General features: G+C 46.9%; 1 protein-coding gene across 5 annotated transcripts in view; it reads right to left on the bottom strand.

The window, feature by feature from the left end:
• Positions 1 to 4,995: 4,995 nt before the first annotated feature.
• The window catches only part of LOC119374634 (protein-cysteine N-palmitoyltransferase HHAT), a 95,416-nt gene continuing 77,203 nt past the window's right edge, over positions 4,996 to 23,208 (bottom strand). For 3 of the 5 annotated variants that reach the window (XM_049410761.1, XM_049410764.1, XM_049410762.1), the window contains 4 exons: positions 15,769 to 15,834; positions 9,360 to 9,569; positions 7,196 to 7,427; positions 5,141 to 5,287 (listed from right to left, as the gene is read on the bottom strand). In XM_049410761.1, coding sequence (XP_049266718.1) covers positions 5,242 to 5,287; positions 7,196 to 7,427; positions 9,360 to 9,569; positions 15,769 to 15,834 — 554 coding nt within the window. In that variant the 3' untranslated portion in view covers positions 5,141 to 5,241. Of the gene's footprint in view, positions 5,288 to 7,195; positions 7,428 to 9,359; positions 9,570 to 15,768; positions 15,835 to 23,208 lie in introns of all 5 variants that reach the window. The other 2 variants (XM_049410763.1, XM_049410765.1) reach the window with 2 other exon arrangements.

The following is a 23,208-nucleotide window of genomic DNA, read 5'->3' as shown; positions in this document are numbered from 1 at the left end:
TATCTATCTATCTAGCCGCCTACGTCTGGGGGCTCTGCTGGTCGTCTCCATAACTTGTAACATACCAAAATTGGCATAGGAGGGGTTGAGTCTATGACGACCACGATTCACTGGTCATGACATGAATAACGCAAAATACGTGTCATGTACGTAATGAAACCCTTTCTCTCAGTCACGTGTGGCACATACCCGCATACCAGAGTTCATGTTATGCGGGTATGTGCCACAGGTGATACAGAATCTCAACCAACTCAGTCACGGCAAACACACATATTGACACGCAAGGAAAGTGATAATAATAGGAATTGTTGGCGTTTTATGTCCAAAAACCACGATATTATTATGTGAGACGCCATAGCGAAGGGCTCTGGAAATTTTGACCATCTGGCATTCTTTAACGTGCACCGAGATCGCACAGTGCACGGGCATCTAGCATTTTGACTCCATCGAAATGCGACCACCGCGGCCGGCATCGAACCCGTGACCTCTGGGTCAGCAGCCGAGCACCGTAACCACTACACCACCGCGGCGGACGCAAGAAAAGTGAGGGAACTGAAGACAGAACACCCCTGGAAGACGCTCGAATACCATCCACTCGTCCACGTGGTCCGCAACGTGGACCACGTGGACTGCAAAAAACCGTGGTCAATGCTTCCCTACAATAAATCTGCCGAGAGAACCAGGCCTCTCACGATTACCGTTGACTTCAACACTGACTTATAAAGACCCAACAACGCCTGGTCCTTATACAGGGTGAGAGACTGCTTGGATGTGGACAGGGCACCAAAAGACCTCGCTTCCACGTCCAGGACAGGAGGCATCTTAGATCATTTCATGGTAAGAGCCATCTAGGATTTCCACTAGCTGCAGGTGCTGACTGATCATGGTGATGATGACCTTGTTCAAGAACTGCCAAGAACCCCTTCTACACATTGGCACAGGTTCGTGAAACGTGCGTGCGTTCTCCGTCATAACGGACAAGTATAAGCATAACAAATGTAACGCAACTGCAACAACTGCAACTGTGACTGTAACGTACCCCCTCCCCCAAAAGTTTGCGGAACGCGAAATTTCCGAGAAAGTTATATTCCCGCTTTGTCCGAGACCATAGCCTTAAAACAAATGTTCCAGCCTGCAGTAGTGCCTGCGACCTGTACAGCTAGCCGCTAGGTTAGAAGCGCAGTGCAGTAACAGAGAAGAAATTCGCATTTTCAGTGGAGCCCGCGTTCCGAAAACTTTTGTGGGCGGGTGTACGTGCAGTGCGCCTGCGCGTGCTATTCGGCTGCGTACCATATATCCAGGGAAACTTTCCTGAATGAAGCTTAGTTGCGAGTAACGCCTGCCCTGCGCATCTGTGTTCCTTCTTTGTCCTGTTCGGATTCACGCTATCCAGTATCGAAGAACTTAAACAGTGCATATAAGCTCACTGCGTCTGGTGTTGGTAACACCTATGTTGCTGTTGCCATCGTTACGCAACTGTAAACAACTGGTTATATAACAGATATGCGACTCTTCAACATTTGAGTGTGCGTATACCACTTCCACATTTCTCTAGCGTCATTCCGTAACGTTTCGCTCAATGTGAAAAATTACGCCGCAGTCACCATCCCGCGCATGCTTCGCATAATATCGATCCCCACGGTACGTGGGATCTGCCGAATTTTTTTTTATCGCGTTGTCCTTTTGATTGGGCAGTAATTACATCCGGCGGTGAGTGCTCTTCGGATGTCGAAGTTTCTGTTTTACTTATTTGTAGCTATTCGACATATTCTTAAAAGGACCGACAACCAATTTTTATGGTGCCTATTTTTATTATCGCAACGGAAAGCTTACCGGTGAGAGTGTCTAATCACGGAATGGTAACGTGGAGAACGCCGTGAAACATTTGTAATCAGAATTTTATTGCGATAGCAATTATATGGACAGTCTCGGCTGGCTTTTGTCCGTCCCCGTCGCCGCCCTTCACCGTATATGTATAAGTAGGTATATATATAATATATATAAAAGTCCCAAAGAAAAATAATTCAGTTAAATGCTTCCGAAGCGCGGAATCGAACCCGGGACTTCTCGCTCCGCAGCGCGTGGCGCTAACCATCACGCCACGAAACGCACATCCTCAAGGTAGCTAACGGCGAGCGTTATATACCCACCCTTTACCGCTGGCCGGACTCAGAGGCGGCAGGCGCTTATAAGCGTTTCTTCATTACCAGCGAGATAGCGCGAGGAGCGCAACGGGTGCATTTAAATGTCGTCGGCCAGCTCGCTCGCTTCTTCTAATATTTGCGCGGGGAGAACCTTGGCCTTGGGCTGTCTGCTCGCGCGGTAGTTGCCGCCGGGGGGCCGCTTTTCTTGCTATCGCATTCATTGATTCGCCCTTGCGGCGAAACTGTGACTTTTTTCTATCTGCGGTGATTCATAATCATAATCAAGTGACAATACATGCTGCAAACAGTGAGCGCGAGAGTGGTTCGTGTTCAAGCGCGGCGGTTTGCTGCGCATGCGCCACGTAGGCTCTACATGTTCCACTAATACCGCGAAGGCAGCGCCGCTTCTCACCGTGCAACTCCTTTTACCTCTTAAGCAGCACAAAACATAGCGGGGATAGATAATAATATACATACTATAATTTTCAGTACTAATTATGGCGCGAATGACAGCATCAGACTACGTACAGCAAAGTGATCCACTCCATAATCCAGCTTCAAGGCCCTTTCGCTAGGCTGCGCGACATACCGGTTATTTGTTACTTTTAAACACGATTCAAAACGATAAATCCTACTAACGCCAAAAGAATGCTATAATCTGCCGTTATATTTCAGGGTCTTTTCATTTCTACCAGGATCTAATCACACGTTCTGGCCAGTTGTCGGTCCCTTTGAGCGCCCCTGTAGAGATACGACGAAATATTGAAAAAAAGTAACGGTTTGGAATGATCACATAAAACTCGGTGAATACGTGTAGAAGGAAAACTTTCAACTTAGTGTGGATTACAGCTAAGGCAGGGGTTCTCGAACTTTTTGGCCTTGGGGAGCCGCGCAATGAATTTTCCAGAGTGTCGCGGAACCTTAAAACTGTTTCTTGAGAATGAGAACAATCAAAAGCGGAGGGGGGGGGGGGGGGGGGAGGAGGGAGGTGATATGCGCGCAACCACAGTATTAACACTGGCCACGCTGGCCTGTACTCTTTTCTTTAATATCGAAGCCCATAGCCGTTTATATGGACCTCCCGATAATATTCTTTCGGTGGTGCCCAAAAAAACGACAACACAGGAGAAAGGAACACGGACACCGCACTAAGACGAGTTGCCAACTCGCCCAGCAGTCAGTCCTCCCGATAATACATAGACTTGCGATTGCGAATATTACTTTTTTTTTTACGTTTCGATGGCGCCACTGCACTGACTGTTCCTTTCTCTTTGTACATTATTGCTGTACATCGGCATCTTCTTGCCTGTTGTGCAAGGTTTTGTCGATGGCGATCCGAAAACGGTCGTCCACATCCATTCTTTCCTGTGTTTTTGTCGGTGAGCATTTTCGCAACCCACTTTGCACACAGTTGGCAATATCCGAGCTTTTCGGTTACAATCGTTCAATTGCTGGATGCAGGGGCGTAGGCAGAAATTTTTTTCGGGGGGGGCACCTCCTTGATCTGTAGTGGGGACGAGCAGGCAGATGTGGTCGAGTGTCATTCTCTGCTCTGTATGCTATGGCAAAAAAAAATTTCGGGGGGGGGGGGGGGGGGGCACGGGCCCGGGTGGGCCCTAACGTGGCTACGCCCCTGGCTGGATGGTCAAACGAAAGGAAATTTATTTAAAGCTCATTTCATTTTATACCTGCGAACTTTTGAATTTCTTTGCTCCATCTAACTCACTACCATGCTGGGCTGCATTTCCTATCCATTTTTAATCGTTACGTTCCTCTAAGTGACCTCCGTTGAATGTCCCACGCATTATGAGGTCGGCCCTGGTTTATTAAGGCGAAAGCCTTAGACACCTCATCAAACGCGAAAATTGACCGTCGGCGTCCCGCATCGGCGGCGTTGACACGAGTGATGCAAAAAATCGTCATCACGCGATGTCATCACCTTTTGGCGTGGATCATGACGTTACAGATCGTCAAGACTTGTGGCGTCACATAACACGACGTCACATGATGACGTCATCACATGACATCGTCGCTTAGTCAAAGGTGGGCCGATCACGGAGGCAGTGCAAAACCAGGGGAGGTGCAGAAAGCTTGCAATGCCTCAGATCCTGGAGGCAATGCAAAACCGTGTTAGGGGGAGAAAGATTTCGGAGGGGGGGGGAAGAATTTATACACCGACTGAGAAAAAAAAAATAAGATGGCTGTCGCCTTCCAGTTGTCTTAGGTGAATGCACAAGGAAACCTGTGAAGTTTTTTTGTTGTTTTTTTTCGCTTAATGTCAAGCCGAATACTGGCTGCCCCTGTTTGTTTCCGACGCATTCTGCTATCTTTCGATCTCTTCATGTTGCGTCTGTCATTTTCCTTTCCTATGCACGTTGCGTGGTGTTTGACGTTTTCTCGCGTTTCGTTGTTAACCTCGAAGCAGCAGGCCAATGTGTTAGAACTGAGCGTATGTTACAGTGACTCGACCCTCTGTACACTTTTAATGCTGTGTAACTAAGACAGTGAGCGAATTCCATATTCTTCTGTCACGTTTTTGACGATCTGCCAATTTGCTATTACAACGTCTTCTTTATTCGCGCAGTTTTCTACGTCATCTGTGGTCCAGTTCAGCCGGCGAATACGTTCGGTTGGGATGTACTGTACTCACGGATTGAAACCGGACAATTTAGGGCTACGTAACGCACGTACTTTCGTTTCCACAGTCTTCAGTTCAGGTTATATCAGTGTAATTTCGATTCGAACGCGTAGATCAGAGCCAATATTATCTTTGGAGACCAGATTCGTCATGACACGACGCGGTTATCTCGAGTAAATGAGCGTACCAAACGTTATACTAAAACACTTGATGTCCTGCTTGAATCCGTGGTTACTGTGCATTCGAAGAAGGCTTACACAGTTTGCAGGATTGCTGCCCACTTTTTATTACATTGTCGCCGGAATTAAGTTATTACACAGTCACCAAACCCTTTATATCGAGAAAGCCTCGCTCCAAACACGTGCATGATATTTATTTGTTTCCAAGACGAGCATAAACAAACATAATCGCTGGGAGGCAAGCCAATATGGAGGAAAGCCAACCATTTTCTGTAGGTCCCTATTTCGTGCGGTTGGTCCCGTAAATAGTTGTGATGTTAAAGCCGCTGTAATAGAAGAGAAAAAAAGAAAAAGAAAGAAAAATGTAATATCACTGGATAATTAACGCATGAAACAGGAAATTAGACGTGCAAATAAGCGCAGTTGTTTTTTTTTTTGTTGTTGTTGTTGTTGTTGTTTTCAGTCAGTACAGACCGTCAACAGACTTTCATTTTAACTACGAAGCTACATTTGTAAGAGTGGACGTGACATCTAATTTCGAGATGCGGCAGTGAAGTAAAAGCACACGAACACCATCCCTGCGTTATGTTCTGATAGTTCGGTAAGCTTAACTATATGTTTGCAGCGTTGCCATGCGTTGTAAGCAATATTTTCGGTAGCGTGATCGCCATGAACCATGTGCTTGCCCAGAGATTTCACTAGCAAGCTTATAGTTGTTAATAAGTACACGGTTAATGTTCTGCTGTTATATCTCGTCATGTCTGAAATCCCGTTGAAGGAATGTTTTTTTCGTTGTGATAGCTAAAGTGTGTATTGTTGAGCAGTAGGTTCAGAAACTGAGTCTTAAAGGAACCCTGCGGCACTTTTTGAAGATACTCAGAAAATGCTGCCGATTGGTATAGTCGAGGCTCGTTTGAACATGCGAGCCAAACATTATGGCTCAGCACGCTGCCTGGAATTTACCGTTAAATTGTGAGGGAATAATAAAAATCAAAAGCCGTCGGTGTTGCTGAGTGGAATTTTTACTTTTTAGCGATGATTAATACATGATGAAATAATGTGTGACGACCGCTGAATAAAAATAGAATGTAAGTAGCGCTCCCTGTTTAACGTCACGCAAATTTTTAGTGTGCTCAACAGTTATTTCTATATTTTCATCCTTTAACCCCCTTCCCCTAGTGAAGGGTAGCAAACCGGACGCGGGTCAGGTTGACCTTTCTGCCTTTGCTCAATCCTTCCTTAATCCCTCAATCGCCTCCTTAGAGCGGGGTAACAAAGCAAACTCACGTCTGAAATTTCCCGCTTTTCCTTCCTCGATACGCGTGTAGTAACTATGCGCGAGAATACTTAATTCCTTGCATCGTGTAGTTCTCCAATAAATTTCTATTGCTAGAACTTTCAAGTAAAATTGTAACTTTTTTTTTTGTTTTTCAAAGCAAACATTCAAGCTTGGAGCCGGCGCTTGCGTTCGTTACTGTCCTGTGTTTTTTTTTTCGGCTTTTTTAGGTTTTCAGCATGGCCACTTCCATGCAAATGGTATTTGGAGGCGACACGAGTAAGCCCTTGATCACAACAGGCCCCGCCCTCTCTGCGTTCTGATTTCTCTTTGATTCCTTTCTGATTCCTGCTGTGGCCACGTTAAGACAGTTCGCGTGGGATAACGTGCATGGCCGCAGCAAGTACAGAACAGGGTCAGCTGTAAAAACACGGTAGAGGCCTTTGCCCTCCGATGGGCGTTATCGGGCTGGTGATGATGATGGTTGCTACCAACATGAAGAAAAAAGGTTAGAATTTGCCTCCTCGAACGTTACAATACATCGATTTTACTGTGCTCATGCTGCACATAGCGCATGTCCCCACCCCATGTGTAGGGTAGCCAGAGCTTGTTTAACCTCCCTGCCACTGGCGTAGCCGGGGAGGGGGGGGGGGGAGAAGGGTTGTGTGCGTGTATCTATACACGCACAGATGCAAACGCACGCACTAACATACATAAAGTATGGTTGAACCCCCCCCCCCCCGCCCCACCCGAAAAACCTTTCTCGCTATACGCCATGGCTCCCTGCCTTTCCTCTTCGCTTCTCTCTCTCTCTATCGTAGTTACTGCGCATAATTAGGCTTAGATCGCCCTGATCCATTGCTCTTTGACTGCACGAAGGCGTGTGCTATTGAGTTAGCAAAAGTACATGAAGAGGTTGATGCTGCGTAGGATACAGCAAACTGGAACTTATATTTACCTGCAGTCCTCTTGACAGGTCTGATTAAGAGAGAAAAAGTTCGTGACATTCCCTGTGTATGGTTCCCGTCCGACCGCAGTGTAATTTTCGCATCGCATTGAGGTAACGTTGTAATAAAACCCTTCATATGGTATTTGGAAGATGTCGAAATCATAGTCGTAGTAGTCGATTGTAACATTACTACCGTTGAAGGGAGCGACTGGATCTCCAAGACAATACGGCGATCCTTGCCCTGAATTATCAAACAAGAAATGGTATAAGCCTATGTATCATAGACAAAAGCGATTCATTCGAAGTTTCGACAAGCCTACAGCCCGAGCATGGCAGCAATAATCTCCGTCCGACGTATCAGTCATGCGCCCCTCTAGAGCGTAGATTTCGCTTTAACGCGTCCGAACTTATCGGCAAGGACTTACGATGTTGAACATTGTAAGTCGATGCCTGTGCACTCAAATATATTGGGGAAATTAACTTCTCTTAGGCAGTTTCTTCGAAGCTACGCACAAAAATTCTCAGAAATATCAACAGTCATTTTTTACTGTTTCACCCTCAATTCAAACCATATTTATAAATAACAGAGTTATCATGCTAAATGCACTGGCTGAACGTTTTCCAAGTAAAACGGTGGAATATAAAAGGATCGAAGAAAGAACAGATTTCTGGCACTATAAACTTTATGCAACACTAAGAAATAGTGACCATTTCGCCCGTCTTTACACACACACACACACACACACACACACACACACACACACACACACACACACACACACACATATATATATATATATATATATATATATATATATATATATATATATATATATATATATGGTGGGGCACTCCCCACCAGTCGTCGTGCCCCTTCGTCTCACCACGCAGTTGCCCTTTGGACTCGCTATGGGACGGACGTGTGTCGTTCGCTCGGAGGAAGGCAAGCGGCAATGGAAGGAACGCCTGTGCGTACAGAAGCTCGAATGGGCGCGAAATCGACGTCAAGCCGCTGCCGGTGCTTCGAGTTCCACCATGCCGAGTAGCTGCAACTCCATCACGGAAGAAGAGCAGCTCGCCCACCTGGAGCGCCGACGTAAGCAGAAGCGTCGATGCGACCACTGAAGCGTAGCGAAAGCGCGATCGCACGCCGCCGCTGCGTCACACCATCGAAACATTTCCCCTAGGCGGCGGTGCAGTTTCAACTCACTATACCAATATTCACTATAGCAGACCCAAGTCGCAGCTTCACTGGCTTCCGGCTTCACAGTGGGTGGAGGCTCGGCATTTCCTTTCCTTTCTTTCAATTTTCGCCGGTTGTTGTAACTTTCACAGGTGTAACAAAACATAGCGTGATTCTTTCCTTACCCAATGCTCTGGCCACGGTGCCAGGTATTTCAAATATGTTTTAAACGCCTTAAATAGACCAAAATACTGTTCATTCAGTTATTGGAGAAGATTGCAAACCAGAACGTTCCCAAAACCAGTACACTTAAACAGAGTAAATTCCAGGCAATACCCAGAAGCGAGCTGTATGCTCTGCAAGCACGAATACGCAGATATGGCACATATCTTATAGAAATGCACACGGATCAGGACAATATACAGAGAGGACAACATAGGACCGGACCTTCTCGAGGAGCGATGCCTGAGCGCTCTGACTAGCACAGATTTACACGAACAACTGTGGGCAATACAGCGGGCCCGGGCAGCGGTGGAAAGGCTATGCCTCACCGCACATAATGCCCGGGTGGCCTGAGCCCTGCCCGGCAACCTTGCAGGTGTTTTTTAGATGCGAAGCATCTTATGGCGGAGTTCAATCCGGTGGTGGTGTGCGGCGTGACCACCCCTACTGCGCATGCGCGAACCCTCTCCCACTTTCTCCCTCTCCACTTTCCCTCTCCCCCTCCGCCCTCTCCACTTCCTCTCTGAAACGCGAGCTCGGCATGCCGAAACGCTGCTTCGCATCGCCTCATGGTCCCTTTAGCGAAGATGGTGTTATTTTTTTTCTTCATAAAGTTTTTTTCCGTCCGTCCGTCGACACGATCATTACCGCGCCATTTGCATACCACACTTATGCCCAAAGTCTGATAAGACGTCCATTAAACAAGACGTACGTACATAGTATACGTGCACTAAAAGGAAATATTTACAATTTTACGCGATTACATACCTGTTTGGCATGTAGTCACACATACAAAGAATGACTGGAACGTGTGATTTCTTCCCTTTTCAATGAGGGTATTCTCGCACAACCCACTGGTTTCGTTGTATATGTATAATATGGTGAGACCTTCACCGAAATCTTTAAAAAATGGTCGCTCTGGAGTCTTGCAGGTTATATTAGGACAGTTGTCTTTAAGGCCGTTTCCAGCTACTAGACCTTAAGAACAAAAAAAACGTCAAAATTCATTTTTAATTCGCCGCATTTTTTGTCAAGATTTGCACTTATTACTTAGCAAACTGTCGAACAACTATAAACTTACAGTAAATATTTACTGCTAATATTGGGCTCCCGTCACTTCCTATATTTCTTAGTATTTCGAGTCTGCTACTGAGGGTACAAATTAAAGCTCCTTTTTTGTGCCGTCTAAGCTAGGCTTCCAGAGGCCAAACCAAAAATTTTGGTTTGATTGGACGTAAAGAAGAATGAGGAAAAGTGGGGAGTAAGCTTTCTTTAGATTGCTACACTGGGACGGTGAGGAAGTGAGAGAGGATACATCCGCCGAGATGATTCACTTGCACTAGGCCTATAGTCGATTACAACTTCAAAAGACAGCGCGCCGTGCATCGTATGTTCTATGTGCGAGTGAAAGTGTGCGAGGAAAGGTGGCCGTCGCCGTCTCAAGAAAGGCCCATGTGGGGATCCTGGAAGACGGACTGCGTGATTCCGGCAAGAGCTGTGTACTTTGATCGGCCGGGTGCGGTCGCGCGCGCCCGATCTAGAGAGAGTTCAGCAGGCGGCTCATAGGTTTGTACGGGCTCTGTTCTTACCGCTATTTGCGTTGAAGTCATGGGGAGCACGAAGGTTGCTTCGCTCGCCGCAGCGGCCGTGTTTCCTAACACCAGCGTTTCGTTGAGTTACGCCAGATTGGACGCTAAAGTAGTCAACTGTTAGCCTTAGTTCGCATAACATTAATAATAATATCTGGGGTTTAACGTCCCAAAACCACGATATGATTATGAGAGACGCCGTAGTGGAGGGCTCCGGAAATTTCGACCACCTGGAGTTCTTTAACGTGCACTTAAATCTAAGTACACGGGCCTCAAACATTTTCGCCTCCATCGAAAATGCAGCCGCTGCGGCCGGGATTAGATCCTGCGACCTTCAGGTCAGCAGTCGGGTGCCATAACCACTTGATCACCGTGGCGGGGCAATTCGCATAACATTACAATTTGTTACATTACAATTTGGGCATTCGTCTTTCTACGGGTGCTTTTCGCAACAGTCCGGTAGAAAGCTTCCACGTCGAATCTAACGAGTGGTTGCTCCACCTGCAGAGGTCTTACATATCCCTTGTATATTATCTAAAAGTCAACGCTGACAAGGTACACCCCTCACACTCCACAATCAATCATTTGTCCAGTTGTTCCCTGTTTGACAACCGTCCTTCGTGGAGACAGCCCTACCCACTTCGCGTGAGGGGCCTAGCTGAGGAAATGGGTCTGTCACTCCATGAACACTGTCTAATGGCTCCCACTGCATATCTGCCGCCGTGGCAGTGGCAACTCATAGAATGTTATGTATCCTTCGAGGTAGTTACGAAACACGCGCCTATTGCACATATCCGTACATAACTTCCTCGAACTGCAGCAGAAGTACACCTGTCCTGAATTCTCTGCAGATGCCTCAAAGTCTAACACTTTTGTGTCTTACGCAGTGGTTGGTCCATCCCTTTCACATGCCGGCGTTGTGCACCCGAATACAAGTATCTTCCCATCAGAGGCACACGCCATATTTGAGGCCGTCAAACGCATTAAACAATTAAAACCGCAAAGTGCAGTAATATACACTGATTCCCTAAGCGCGGTAAAAGCTCTTAAACGTCCGGAAAAGCACAAAAACCCTGTCCTTGTCTCGCTCTACTCACTCCTATGAACGGTCTACACTCTCAAACGGCATGTCATAGTGTGCTGGGAGCCAGGGCATCGCGAGATCCAAGAAAACGTGTTGGCGGACCAGCTAGCTGCATCTGCCTACGAAAACGCTGCCAATACACCAATAGCTATCCCTGCAATAGGCCTAAAACCCAAACGAAAGTTCAGGAGTTATTGGCAGAGCTCATGGGACAGGCACACACAGAATAAACCACATATTATCAAGCCGCACCTTGGTGAGTGGCCGCCAGTATCAAAGTCCCGCCGCACAGAAGTAACACCTACAAGGTTAAGAACAGGACACACACGCACAGTACACACTCATACCTTTTGTCCGGTGGTGATTCACCCATGTGCGAGAAATGTTGTCAACCACTTACCGTCCTTCACGTTCTCATTCAGTGCAGTGAATTAGATCCTATTAGGAAAAAGCACTTCCCATTACCTTACCGAAAGCAAATACCCCTTCATCCATCGATGTTTATCGGTAGGGATCCGCTTTTCAAACATGATTCATTGTCCGCGTTTTTAAAACGTGTGCATAGTATTCACGAGATAGGCAGTCTCGTTGCGCTTACTTCAAACCCATTCGTACCCGTCGCTAGCGTACTTACCTGAAATTTATCCACACAAATTCCCCGATGCCGCCTGCACTGCTTGCTTGGCAGGCGGCGTCACTATAGTTCGCATGCTTTGGGAGTGCGGGTCGCTGGGCCCGACTTACAGCAAGGTCGAGTGGGATGCGCAGCCCAAACCTACAAGACCAAATCTTGGCGGTCCAGTGCACCCGCGACAGGGCCGTTAGGTTAGACCTGCCGGTCCCCACGTGGAAGTAGCTATGTGGCGCGGGGCAACCTCAGCGTCTGCACTGAGCTCTTCACCCTTTGAGACGCTATGTACACAATTGTGTGCACCACTTGTTTTTGCTGTTTGTATCAACTAGGGACTGAGAAAGAGCAAGATATATTGAGTTTTGGATGAATTGAACCTCCTGCATAATGCGTTTGTCTTCGTTTAACTTCATTTTGCAGTGCATTCTTGCATATGATCACTTTGCTCCAGGCACTACCACGTTCAACGAGTCGTTCGATGTGCCGCTTCCTACGAGCCATGTGAAAAGTTTTTTCTTTGCTCAAAATGGGCATAACGAAAAATGAATTCGCAATATATTTCTAGCCTGAGATTCCATTCTATTTATGCCAAAACATAGTGTGAATGACTTCAGGATAAATAGATATTTACTTACAACTTAATTAGGATTAGTCACTATAACACACATAAGTGAAGATATTATGATATTATTTTTATTGCAACAGAATATTGAGTGCCTTCAAATAACTTCGTATCTATTTGACACATTTACAGAGGCGTCTGAAAGGGTTAATAAAGATGTACTCTACCTCTCTTTTCACGTGATATACTCGGGTAATCCGCAGCACGACCTCTGAACAGAGGTCGCTGCTGCGGTAGCTACATTACCGAAAGGAACTTTCTCGCGGCCATTGGACACAATGGCGTTTACGAGGCATTCATTCTCAACCATATCTTTATAGTTTTATAATCACGACCGTTTGCCCCTCATTCTCACTGTACACATTTCACGTCACTCTCGTGATTTTAATACTTATATGTTTTACGCACCTTTAGGGCGCAGAATTTTAAAGCCCTTATACAGCCACTTACCACCATAATCATTGTTCACATCTTTTGTCTCATAAACTGGCTCTTTTTGGCCATCAAATGGCCCTTGCGCCATCAAACATCACATATCATCATCATAACATTACAATTTGTTGTTATCGTATTCATTGATTCACCCATGCGGCTAAACTGTGGATATCAACAGCGGAGCTATTTAAGGTCGGTATTGAACGGTCCCGTTCATACGCAAAAACTCGCCGCAGCGGGGTGAGGGCAACGTTAAGATTGAGAGGTGGCATGGCCGGACTGGCAACCAGCACTTTCCTCCTTTCTGGCTTGTGCACGACGGCACGGACTCCACGGAGTGTGCGGGCTGATGCTTGGATGAGTATAGCGTTGTCGAATAATTTTTGCGTGTTTTAAGTCTACCTGCGGATTTTTTTCTCTTTTACTGCGATGTCAGTCAGCGAAAGGTCAACGGGAAACGACTGTGCAGTTTTTGGTTGTTCTAACAACTACAGAAGAAAGGAAACTGCTGTCTGAATAAGTACGCGACGTTGCATCACCAAATGTGGAGTGTTTGCGGTTGCGGACTCTTCAAGGTGCATCGTTTGTGTTACGTTACAGGTTCTAAATAGGCAAGTGCCACAATATATCCGGAATTATCAGCGCCCCACGCAGTCAAATGACAATCGCATATGGCCATATTGGCGAATAACCATAAGCGATCAAGTACGGCCCTGTTCGGTAAAATGCAAAACATCTAAGCTTTCACCTCATCACCTCATCATTAACCTCATCACCGCCTAAATCCAATCAAATATCACGATTCTCAAAAGAAAAAAGAAAAAGAAGCGCGCCGGCATGCAAACATCAGCATCGTTTTTATGTACCAGCAAGTCCTTGTAAATAGCTCTCCTTTCGTCCAGACCGGTGGGCAATAAATGAGCGAGTAATAGGCGGTCACTTACAAGTTGAGAAACAAGATGGACAACAATTTGTAGAGCAACAAACAGATGCCGTCCTCGACACGAAATCGAGACCAGGCTCACGCGCGACCGCATGTACGAGCGGTAGTCGGTTCGGCGCAGCATAAACAAATCGTAAACGAAAATAACTAAAAGATTACAGACCAAGAAAAAAATTACACCATCTCCCGCTAAAGGTGACCATGAGGCGATGCGAAGCCGGAGCACTTGCACGATCGCGTTCCGTTGGCGTTCGTTGGGCATGCTACCGACCTCGCGTTGTGGAACGCGAAGAGGAACGCTACGCGCGTCGTGTATTCCCTCTAGCCTGGCCGTTAATTCTCACAGGGTGTGCGGAGGACGTGGTCGACACGCGCGCGAGAGGGGGGCAGCGTAGGAGAGGAGAGAGAGGGAGAAGGGACGAGCATGCGCTCATCGCGGCGTTGCGCAGGAGAGAATTTCGGCATGTCGAGCCCGCATTTCAGAGGAGTCAACCGAAGCAAGCGCTGCACTGAATGCGCGCAGCGCTCTACCCGCTTTATGTTCACATTTGAAGGAGAGGATGCCAGAGGAGGAGAGTAGCGCATGCGCCGCGAGAGCAGAAGTGAGAACGCGGGAGAAGCGCAAGCAAGTGGTAGGGGAGAAGTGGAAAGAGTAACACGCAGCTGTTTGAGAGAGGGAAGGAGGAGAGTTGCGATCAAGCCAAACTTTACATTCTACAAACAAACTTCCGGTCACCACGTGAGAGGAAATACATGGAATCGTATTTGATACACAAATTTCAATCCCTACACCCATCAGGAATAAATCTAGCTCGTGGTAATTTGGAATCGTTAAGAGCCATAGCATGATTCCTATAATATTAAGAGATATAAAGTACGCTCAGCTTTCAAAAACCTTAACCTATTCGCAAAATAAAATCCCGACCAGCTCCCATAATACACTATCAATATTCTTTTTTAATATCTCTTAACCTTGCATGTATAAATGTGCACATACGTGTAGATATTATTCTCTTAAGATGTTTTCATTTTCTAGTGAATCCGAACCACGGTCTCCTTCCCCCTTTCCGCGCTCCAAAGGCCGCTTCTGGCCAGCATTGTCACAGCCCTCGCTTTCTCAGGAAGTTCTACGAGTCTTATTCCGATTGTTCCCCCCGGGCCGCCCCTCGTTCCTTTCAACTTTTTTTTTCCTTCTTTTTTCCCCTCTTAGTTGACGGGCGCCCAATTTTTGGAAGCCACCGACGACACTGGATGCATATGCCAGCCAATTACTTCACCCATTAAGCAGGAGCTTGCTTTTCAGGCAACCCTTTCAATATCACTTAAAGTAGGCAGGCGGCATTTTAAACGTACGCCGCCCGAGTAACTTTTTTTTTTCGTCTGTAGCTGTCTTCCCCACCACCTTCTGCAGCTCCTTGGCGGACATTTGAACGTAAGCCGCCCGGTTTTTCTCCCCGCCTGTAGTTTCCTTCTTCACCACCTTCTGCAGCTCTTTGTGATGGCTGCACTCGCCCTCTCACTTGGTTGTACCCGCCCCCCCCCCTTTTTTTATTTTTTTTTTATTTTTTTTTCTTTCTTTGCAGCTACCTTTAACTCTGACATGGCAGACCCGAACGTGTTTGCAAACTCTCTTGAAATGTGGCAAGGGCTACACTCCTCTGCTTTCGAGTTTCTCTCTTTCCAGGCCGAAATTACCAACAGCAACAGACGCGCCGCCGCTGGACATGACGTCATCACTAACCCCATAAAACCAACACGCCAGGGATGACAAGGCGCCTTTGACAAAGATAGGTCCCCTATCGAAACGTCGGCCAGCCTGATCTGAGGCACTTTCTCCTGTTTTGAAATCTATAATTCATTAAAGAAAGCATACCAATTAGCAGCAAGGTCATCAGAGCAGGATATGCAGCAAGGGCGATCAGAAGACGCATCGTGGTCACTGAAAGAAGAATAAAAAAAGTATTTTTGCTATAAACAAGGTTTCTTGTAAACGTACCGCTCAGCTTGAATTTCATTTGAACCTGTCAGCTTATATTCTATCGGGCAGAGAATCTGTGTAAACGCATAGTCAAACAACGGCTTCGCCAGTATTTCTTATTCCAAATTGAATGTAGCGCCCCAAATATGTAAAGACTCCGAAAAGACACTTCAGACGGGGATATAGACACTTCAGACGGGGAAAAATATAAGCGACCACAATTTGTGTAAGGCATAGAGTTTCTTACAACGTTCACTAGAGGGAACTATGTCGCTGCGATTGGTTAGCCACCGTGCTTACGGCTTCGAACGCGCCTGTGGTTTTGTCTGTTGTTCTGTTTTTACTTTTGTTCCGGATTATAAAAAAAAATGTCTCGTTGTGAACCTCGAGAGCTGATTTGAATTGGTCAGCCTAAAAACGTCAAGGTGGTGAAGTGGGGCTGCTAAACGTTTGCTGAACTTCGCGAACTCTGTTTCGTGACAAAGCGGCTGCAGGTCACACAGAGCCGAAAGAACGAAGCTTGTGCAAATCTATGTACTACCCATCATTCCTGCGCTGGATGAAGCGTCATGCTAGAGTGTACTAGAACCGCAGTACACTCTAGCCATGCGTTTCAGCTCCCATAGACACTAGCGCCATATTTCCCTCCAGTGTACTATTATGAATCTCTATGGTGAAGGTATACAGCGTAGCCGGGACTGTAATGAAGTCAAATTTCGACACCTGTGTAGGGAGGAGGAAGAGAAAGATGGAAGATACTTTTGGACCCATTAAAAGTTAACCTCTATGAAGTACTTATAATCAGCACTAGAATTTCATTTGACGATATATATCTCAAGAATGCTAAACAGTTACCATATTGATATCTAAATGGAATTTTGGAAGACCATTTGGCCAATCTAGAAACAAACATTGTGATAGCGACTGACACTTCCGTTTGCGAAGAGAAGGCAGGTGTGGCAATTGCATCATTCTCTCTAGATTGGACTTTCTCCATTCGGTTACCTGACTTTACGCCTATTTTCCAGGCTGAATTGCTAGCTATAGTCCTATCAGTATGTAAATTGCCTCAGTGTCTGTCGGAAGTGGTTATTCTTACAGAATACCTCTCTGTCTGTTCTTCTTTAAAGGGGTCATGAAGCACCCCTTGGGGTTGTTGAAAAAACGCATCCTGCGGAAAGCTGACACGGCTGTGAACTGTTCAGCCAAATATTGCAGTCGTGCGCGTCGCGTGAAGGCTACAAGCGGAACGCGAAGTTGCTGTTTTCTCAGGCGCCCTCTTTTCAAACAGAGGCCGGTTCTCACTCTTATCGGTGGGCGGGGCGTCTGCCCGTGGACGTCGCGATCTGCGTCTTCATTGGCCGATAGCCGATATAAATCGAGAGCGGCGTTCGTATCAGATGCGCTTCTTGCCACGGGGTGCCGCCACTTGCCGGCGCCGCACTCCTCAGTACACCGTAGCCGCACTCGCGCACGCGAATCACAGCGGGAGAGCGATCGCGTTTCATGACGCGCGCTGATGGAACTTCTTTCCCCCGTGCCATCCCTCTCTGCGTAGCTTCCAGTGCGCTTGTCGGGACGAGAAAAGAGAGAAAGCGCTGAGAGCGTGCGCCAAACCTCCGTAACTCCGCTCATTCTTGAACGATTGGAGAAATTTTTGCGGAATCGATTCGGGAGGCAGTAAACTCCGATACTGAGGTCATTAGATCATTACTTGGAAAAGTGGTTCATGACCCCTTTAAGCGTACCTAATTTATCAAGTACGTTAGAGACATTGTATTTGCTAATGCCAAGAAAGTCACGGCTTATTCGTTTAGTGTGGGTACCTGGCCATAAAGGTTTAATACTCAATGAATATGCGGATGCACTTGCAGTTCATCCCATGATGGCCCTGTTATGTCTATATTGCCGACATCGGTATATGTCACTGCAGCGAGATTTGAAAAAGCTTACAACGTCCAATAATTTCGACACATCTCCTTTGTTTTCCTCAGATTTCCCACAACTGAAGTTTCCTTGGAAGAGCAGATGGTGTTCCTTATAGAAAGGAAGAAATATTAGTTACAAGGCTACAATGTCCAGTCCCCCCACTGAACTTTTACCTTCACAGGTCTCGTCTGGCTCAGTCACCGTTATGCCTTCACTGCAATGAGAGTGAATCTCTGGATCACTTCTTTTATTGCGACAGCAATTATATATGGACAGGATCGGCTGAATTTTGCCGTCGCCGTCATGCGTATATATATATATATATATATATATATATATATATATATATATATATATATATATATATATATATATATATAAGCCCCAAAGAAAAATAATTCAGAAAAATGCTTCCGAAACGCGGAATCGAACCAGGGACCTCTTGCTCCGCAGCGAGTGGCGCTAGCCACTACGCCACGAAACGCAGATCCTCCACGTAGCTAACGGCGAGCGTTATATACACACCCTTTACCGCTGGACGGACTCAGAGACGGAAGGCGCTTATAAGAGTTTCTTCATTACCAGCGAGATGGCGCTAGGAGCGCGACGGGCAGTGGCGGATCCAGGGGGGGGGGCGATTGGGCGACCCCCCCCCCCCCCAAAGCTATAAGCCAACCCAACCCCCCCCCCCCCCGCTTTTCACCTCACCGAAGGCCATTTTTCAGAACGTAGAATTTTTTCAGGTGGTCGCTGTGTCCATCCCAATCCGAGACTAGGGAAGCACCCCTCACACAGCCCAGCGCTTTTGTTAAGAGCGAAACAGGCTTTCTAGAAAAGATTTCTTCTGCGTCCTGCATCTTTCAAATAGGCACCGACGAGCACAAGCCTCAACTATTTTGCTAAAGCAACTGCTGCCTTTATGGAAGCGAGCTAAAGTTTCCTCCCCACTCCCAGGGCCATCAGCTCTTCAGCAAAGCGAGGGGTCTTCAAATTCTCCCATCTTTTTCTCAGAGACAGGAGTCTGTTCTGTGTCATTCAAACTGGCATCTTTCGTCCCACCACGGCCGGGCTAGACTGCACGTGCGCGCTTGAGCGCGCACGTGCAGTCTAGCCCGGCCGTGGTCCCACAAAGCGTGCAGAACAAGTTACCTTTTAGTCAACCTTCAGCGGCTGGTCCAAAAAAAAAAAAAAAGAAGGAAGGCAGGCAGTGGTGCTGTGAATTATATTCGCCGAAGTACCGAGCAAGCCTCCGAGAGCACGTGCGCGGGGTATAATCGAGCGCGACTCCGAAAGCTCCGTTTGACCGTCCTTAGGCTGCGGAGATAGAAAGGGCATTTTCTGGCAACACGACCGGCCAGAAAAAAAGGCAATGGGGAGGAGGGGGCGGGGTAACAAAGGGAGGCTTACTCCGAAACTACGTTCAAGGAATACTAGAGCTCGCCGTTGTGGGAATACTCATTTATCGAGCAGGTGGCCTGCCCTTCCCTCTTTCACCCTCCTCTTACCAACAACACTGATACGTGTTCCCCAATGTTTAGCGGAAATATGCGAAATTTTAGATAATGAAATGGCACTGAGCAATGCAACTGAGAACAAAAATAATGAGCATTTGGTTACTAACGTGAAGTTTTAAAGTTGGGCAACGCCCCCCTCCCCCCTCTCCCCCCCCCCAACAACCAACCGCCCCCCCCAAAGCAAGCGCCTGGATCCGCCCCTGGCGACGGGCGCATTTAAAAGTCGTCGGCGAGCTCGCTCGCTTCTTATATTTGCGCAGGGAGAACCTTGCCCTTCCGCTGTCTGCTCGCGCGGTTTTCTCGTGGTGAGGGGAAGAGGGATGTTTCACGCTTTCACCGTGATGTCCGCGCTCATGTTACGGAGCGTACGTAAGTCACTCGAGCTCAAGGGAAGCCGCTAAACCAACAAACAGAAGATGAGCGCGAACTATCAAGTGTCACAGCACGACACTTGAAGCACGCTAGTTTCCTTCGCTGCTTCGGACGCCTTTGCAACAGGAGCGCTGTTCAAACTGAGAGTATCCATTGGCGAGCCTCACTTCGTATAGCATTAGTTTCTTGCTATCGCATTCATTGCTTCGCCCTTGCGGCGAAGCTGTGCCTTTTTGACGTACCGAAGGTTTAAAATTCAAAGGAAAAGACTTAGAAATACGGGCTTAAATTTGTCACTTCCTGTGGTTCTTTCATTTGGTGCTACCGTGCTTGGTTTTAGTCACAGGAGTGTCTTCGACGCAGTATGGTAATTTCCTACGAGAGACTAAACGAATTGAATGTTAAGTGTAACTTATTTCAGTTTCTTTTTCGAACCTTTCTTTCCTTTATCACAGCTGTATATGTAGGTTTTTTTTGCTTGTTTTTCTTTCGGTTTTTTTTTTCTCTTTAAGCTGAAGTTTTACCGTTAATGTGTAACGCATAAACGATTTATTTTTTAAAGCCCTTTTTTTCAGAAAGTGAGGTAATTCTTTAAGAAAGGCACCGTCCCATTCATGGCCTATCCACCGAAGAGGGTTGCGCCAAGTGTCTAAGGAACAAAAACAACAGTTCACACACCGGCTGGCTACCCAGTGCTGGGGAAGGGAGTGAGGGAAATAAAAGATTATATAAAAGAGATGATATAAAGAAAGAAGAAAAAAGGGGGCGGGGGTAAGCTGTGAATGATGACAATGCAGACCATTGCAGTTCTTCGATTCGTCCACTACACTCCTAATCAAGCCTTGGTTAAATGCAGGCTATATAAAGGAAACCACACTGCAAACCGTTTCACACCCTTATAGGTGTATTTGCGATAAAACACCTATCGTACACCCTTTTTTTCTGTCAAAAAATATATTATCCGAAAGGGTGTAATGTCTTCTTTGCACACCCTTCGCACACCCTTTTTTATTTTTAGGTGTACAATGGGTGTATGTTCTGTTAAACACCCATGGGTGTTCTTTGGATTTTACACCTATGGGTCAATTCACGCAGTGAATTGACCCATAGGTGTAAACAGGTATCGTTGTACTGCTGAATGCAATTAACTGAGACATTGAACACCACGGGCAACGCCTCCTGAAACCACGGGTCACCACCCTGTTCGACAGAGCGTCTTGGCACAGGATACTGTTTCACGAGGCACCTGAGTGTGAAGCTACCTGTTCGTGAATCAGTAATGGTTCACCTTGATCTGCTAAGCTTGCCACTCAATTTTCATTCTTTTAGTTGTGCATCACAAGTCTGCTGTAATTGCAAAGACGCATGTATTTTGCCTACTTTATTAGGCAAGTGGTAGTGAAAATAAAATATAGCATTGTCGTGCCTGAGGTTCTGAATGCAGTGAGTCAACTGATGTTACTTATTTTGAGCTCACATATATTTAAGCCTTTACATCCAGATTTATTTTTGAGAAATCATTTCCAAAATAATTTCATTTATTGCTTGATTGGATTGACACGTTGAATGAATGCCCGAAATACATTCGGAATAATATATGTATTTGTTTAGCATTCATAAGCATTTGTTCAGTTTAGAGACAGTTGGCTTCACTGCTCTGTGATCATCGCAAACACCTCTCCTAACGCTTAATCTATAGCATACATATACAGTGAAATCTCGTTGACACTATTCTGCATAATACGTTTTTTAGCCTAATACGTTTTCGTTTTTATTTCCTGCCCACATCCCTTGAAAATAATGCATTTTCATGAGTTTAATACCATCACATTTTTGCCAAAACTGGATAATACGACCGCGAAAGTGGATCTTGACCGATATATCGAGAAATCCTGCGTTTATTCTTCGCTATGACAGCTCTCACCGCGTTCCAACAATCCACGATCTGCGCGTAGCAGAGCCGCTGAGACCACAGCAGCACCAGTTTAGCGGCGAAAAGATCGCTGCTAGGCGATCTTTTCTTTGAGATTATATATATACATATATATTGTCGCTTTGTGAGGGCCTCCCCTCCAGTGAAGGGAGACTTTAAGCCCTGCTTGTAGTCAAGCAGCCCTTACTGTGTCGTCGCAATGTTTACTGCGATTCGAATACACTGTGTAAAGCATAACGAAACATAACACTGCCGCAGAAAGAAAGCTGCGCCCACGCGACCCAGCAACGGCCGGGGCGCCACCTCCTCTACCGGCGCAGCCGCCGCGCGTGCGCAGCGCGCGGAACAGCTCTATCACCGCGTGACTTAAGCAACGCGCTCAGACACGCCGCCGGACTCCATCGTTTTAAGTGCGAATGCACTTTATAAGCGACCCTGAATCCGCCGTCCCATAGCAACGGCGCGAGGAAAGGAGAGGAGCGTCTGTAGCAACGGCGCAGCGACGTCACACCCCACGTGACTGCGCGCGCTCCGCCTCCTCACCGCGGTTTGCGCGGGCGCGCGCCGGCTCCGCACCGCTCTTCTAGGTGGCATTGGGTGCAGTGCTTCGCCGCTCCTTCTCTCGCCGTTCGCTCTCTCTCCTCCCTGCGCCCCACTCTCCCGTCCGCTGGCTGGGCGCCTCTCGAAATGTGTGCTCGAGACGCCGCTGTGAAACGCCAACGGTGCTGATGAATGTGTAAATAAATGGTTACGGTACAAATCCTCGTCTCGTCATTAATTTACGCCATTAAAATTACTGCGCCGTGTACTCTCGGCGCAAGAAATGCATTCGCATTTCCTCACGATTCCCTTCGGGGAGGTGGGGGCATTTTTTCTGCGTGTGTTGTGCATCGCCTCCCGATCGGTCGAGTTTTGCAATCGGTGTGCTTCGGTTGTTTGAAGTGTGCGTGCGCTGTGTGCTCGTCCTTTAACTTCTGCCAGTGCTGCTTATTACGAAGATGCACTATACTCAAAGGGAGACCTGCAGCTTCATATCGTGGAGCACTCGAACTGAAACGGTATGTATCACTATCACGTTGCTACGGCCAGCGCTTTGTTAACTCTGAGAGCGCGATCTAATGCCGTTAACTAAGCTTTTCTTAACTGGTTGACGATCGGTGAGCATTTGTTAACGTAGCGAGCATATGTGAGTGTATTGTTTCATCGGGATGAAGGCAAAGTTGTGTGACATTAGGCGCGGGCAAGCTTTGCTTTGTTTGGTGTTGAAAGCAGTGTGCGCATGCGCGGCTGTGATTCGGAGGGGGATTTCAACGCAGTTGTGGCGGTGCCCTCCTGTCGGCGGTGGTGTTGGAAGGGGGCCCCGCTCTCGATGAACCACTATTTTGATTTAAGAATAGTTGGGTTGTGACGGCACCTGTTACCTCTAAGCGTCAAGCGTGTCTAAGGCGCGTATGCTTTGGCCTGTTGGTAATTCAAGTGCATTTTTTTCGCACAAGAAAAAAAAAAACAGGACAGAAAACAACGACGTGGTGTCCGCGTCGTTCTTTTCCGTCCGTGTTCGTTTTGTGCGCTAAAACTACCGTGATG

The sequence above is a fragment of the Rhipicephalus sanguineus genome, chromosome 11 (genome assembly GCF_013339695.2).
Source record: "Rhipicephalus sanguineus isolate Rsan-2018 chromosome 11, BIME_Rsan_1.4, whole genome shotgun sequence".
Taxonomy (NCBI): domain Eukaryota; kingdom Metazoa; phylum Arthropoda; class Arachnida; order Ixodida; family Ixodidae; genus Rhipicephalus; species Rhipicephalus sanguineus.
This window is presented reverse-complemented; position numbering and strand designations above follow the sequence as displayed.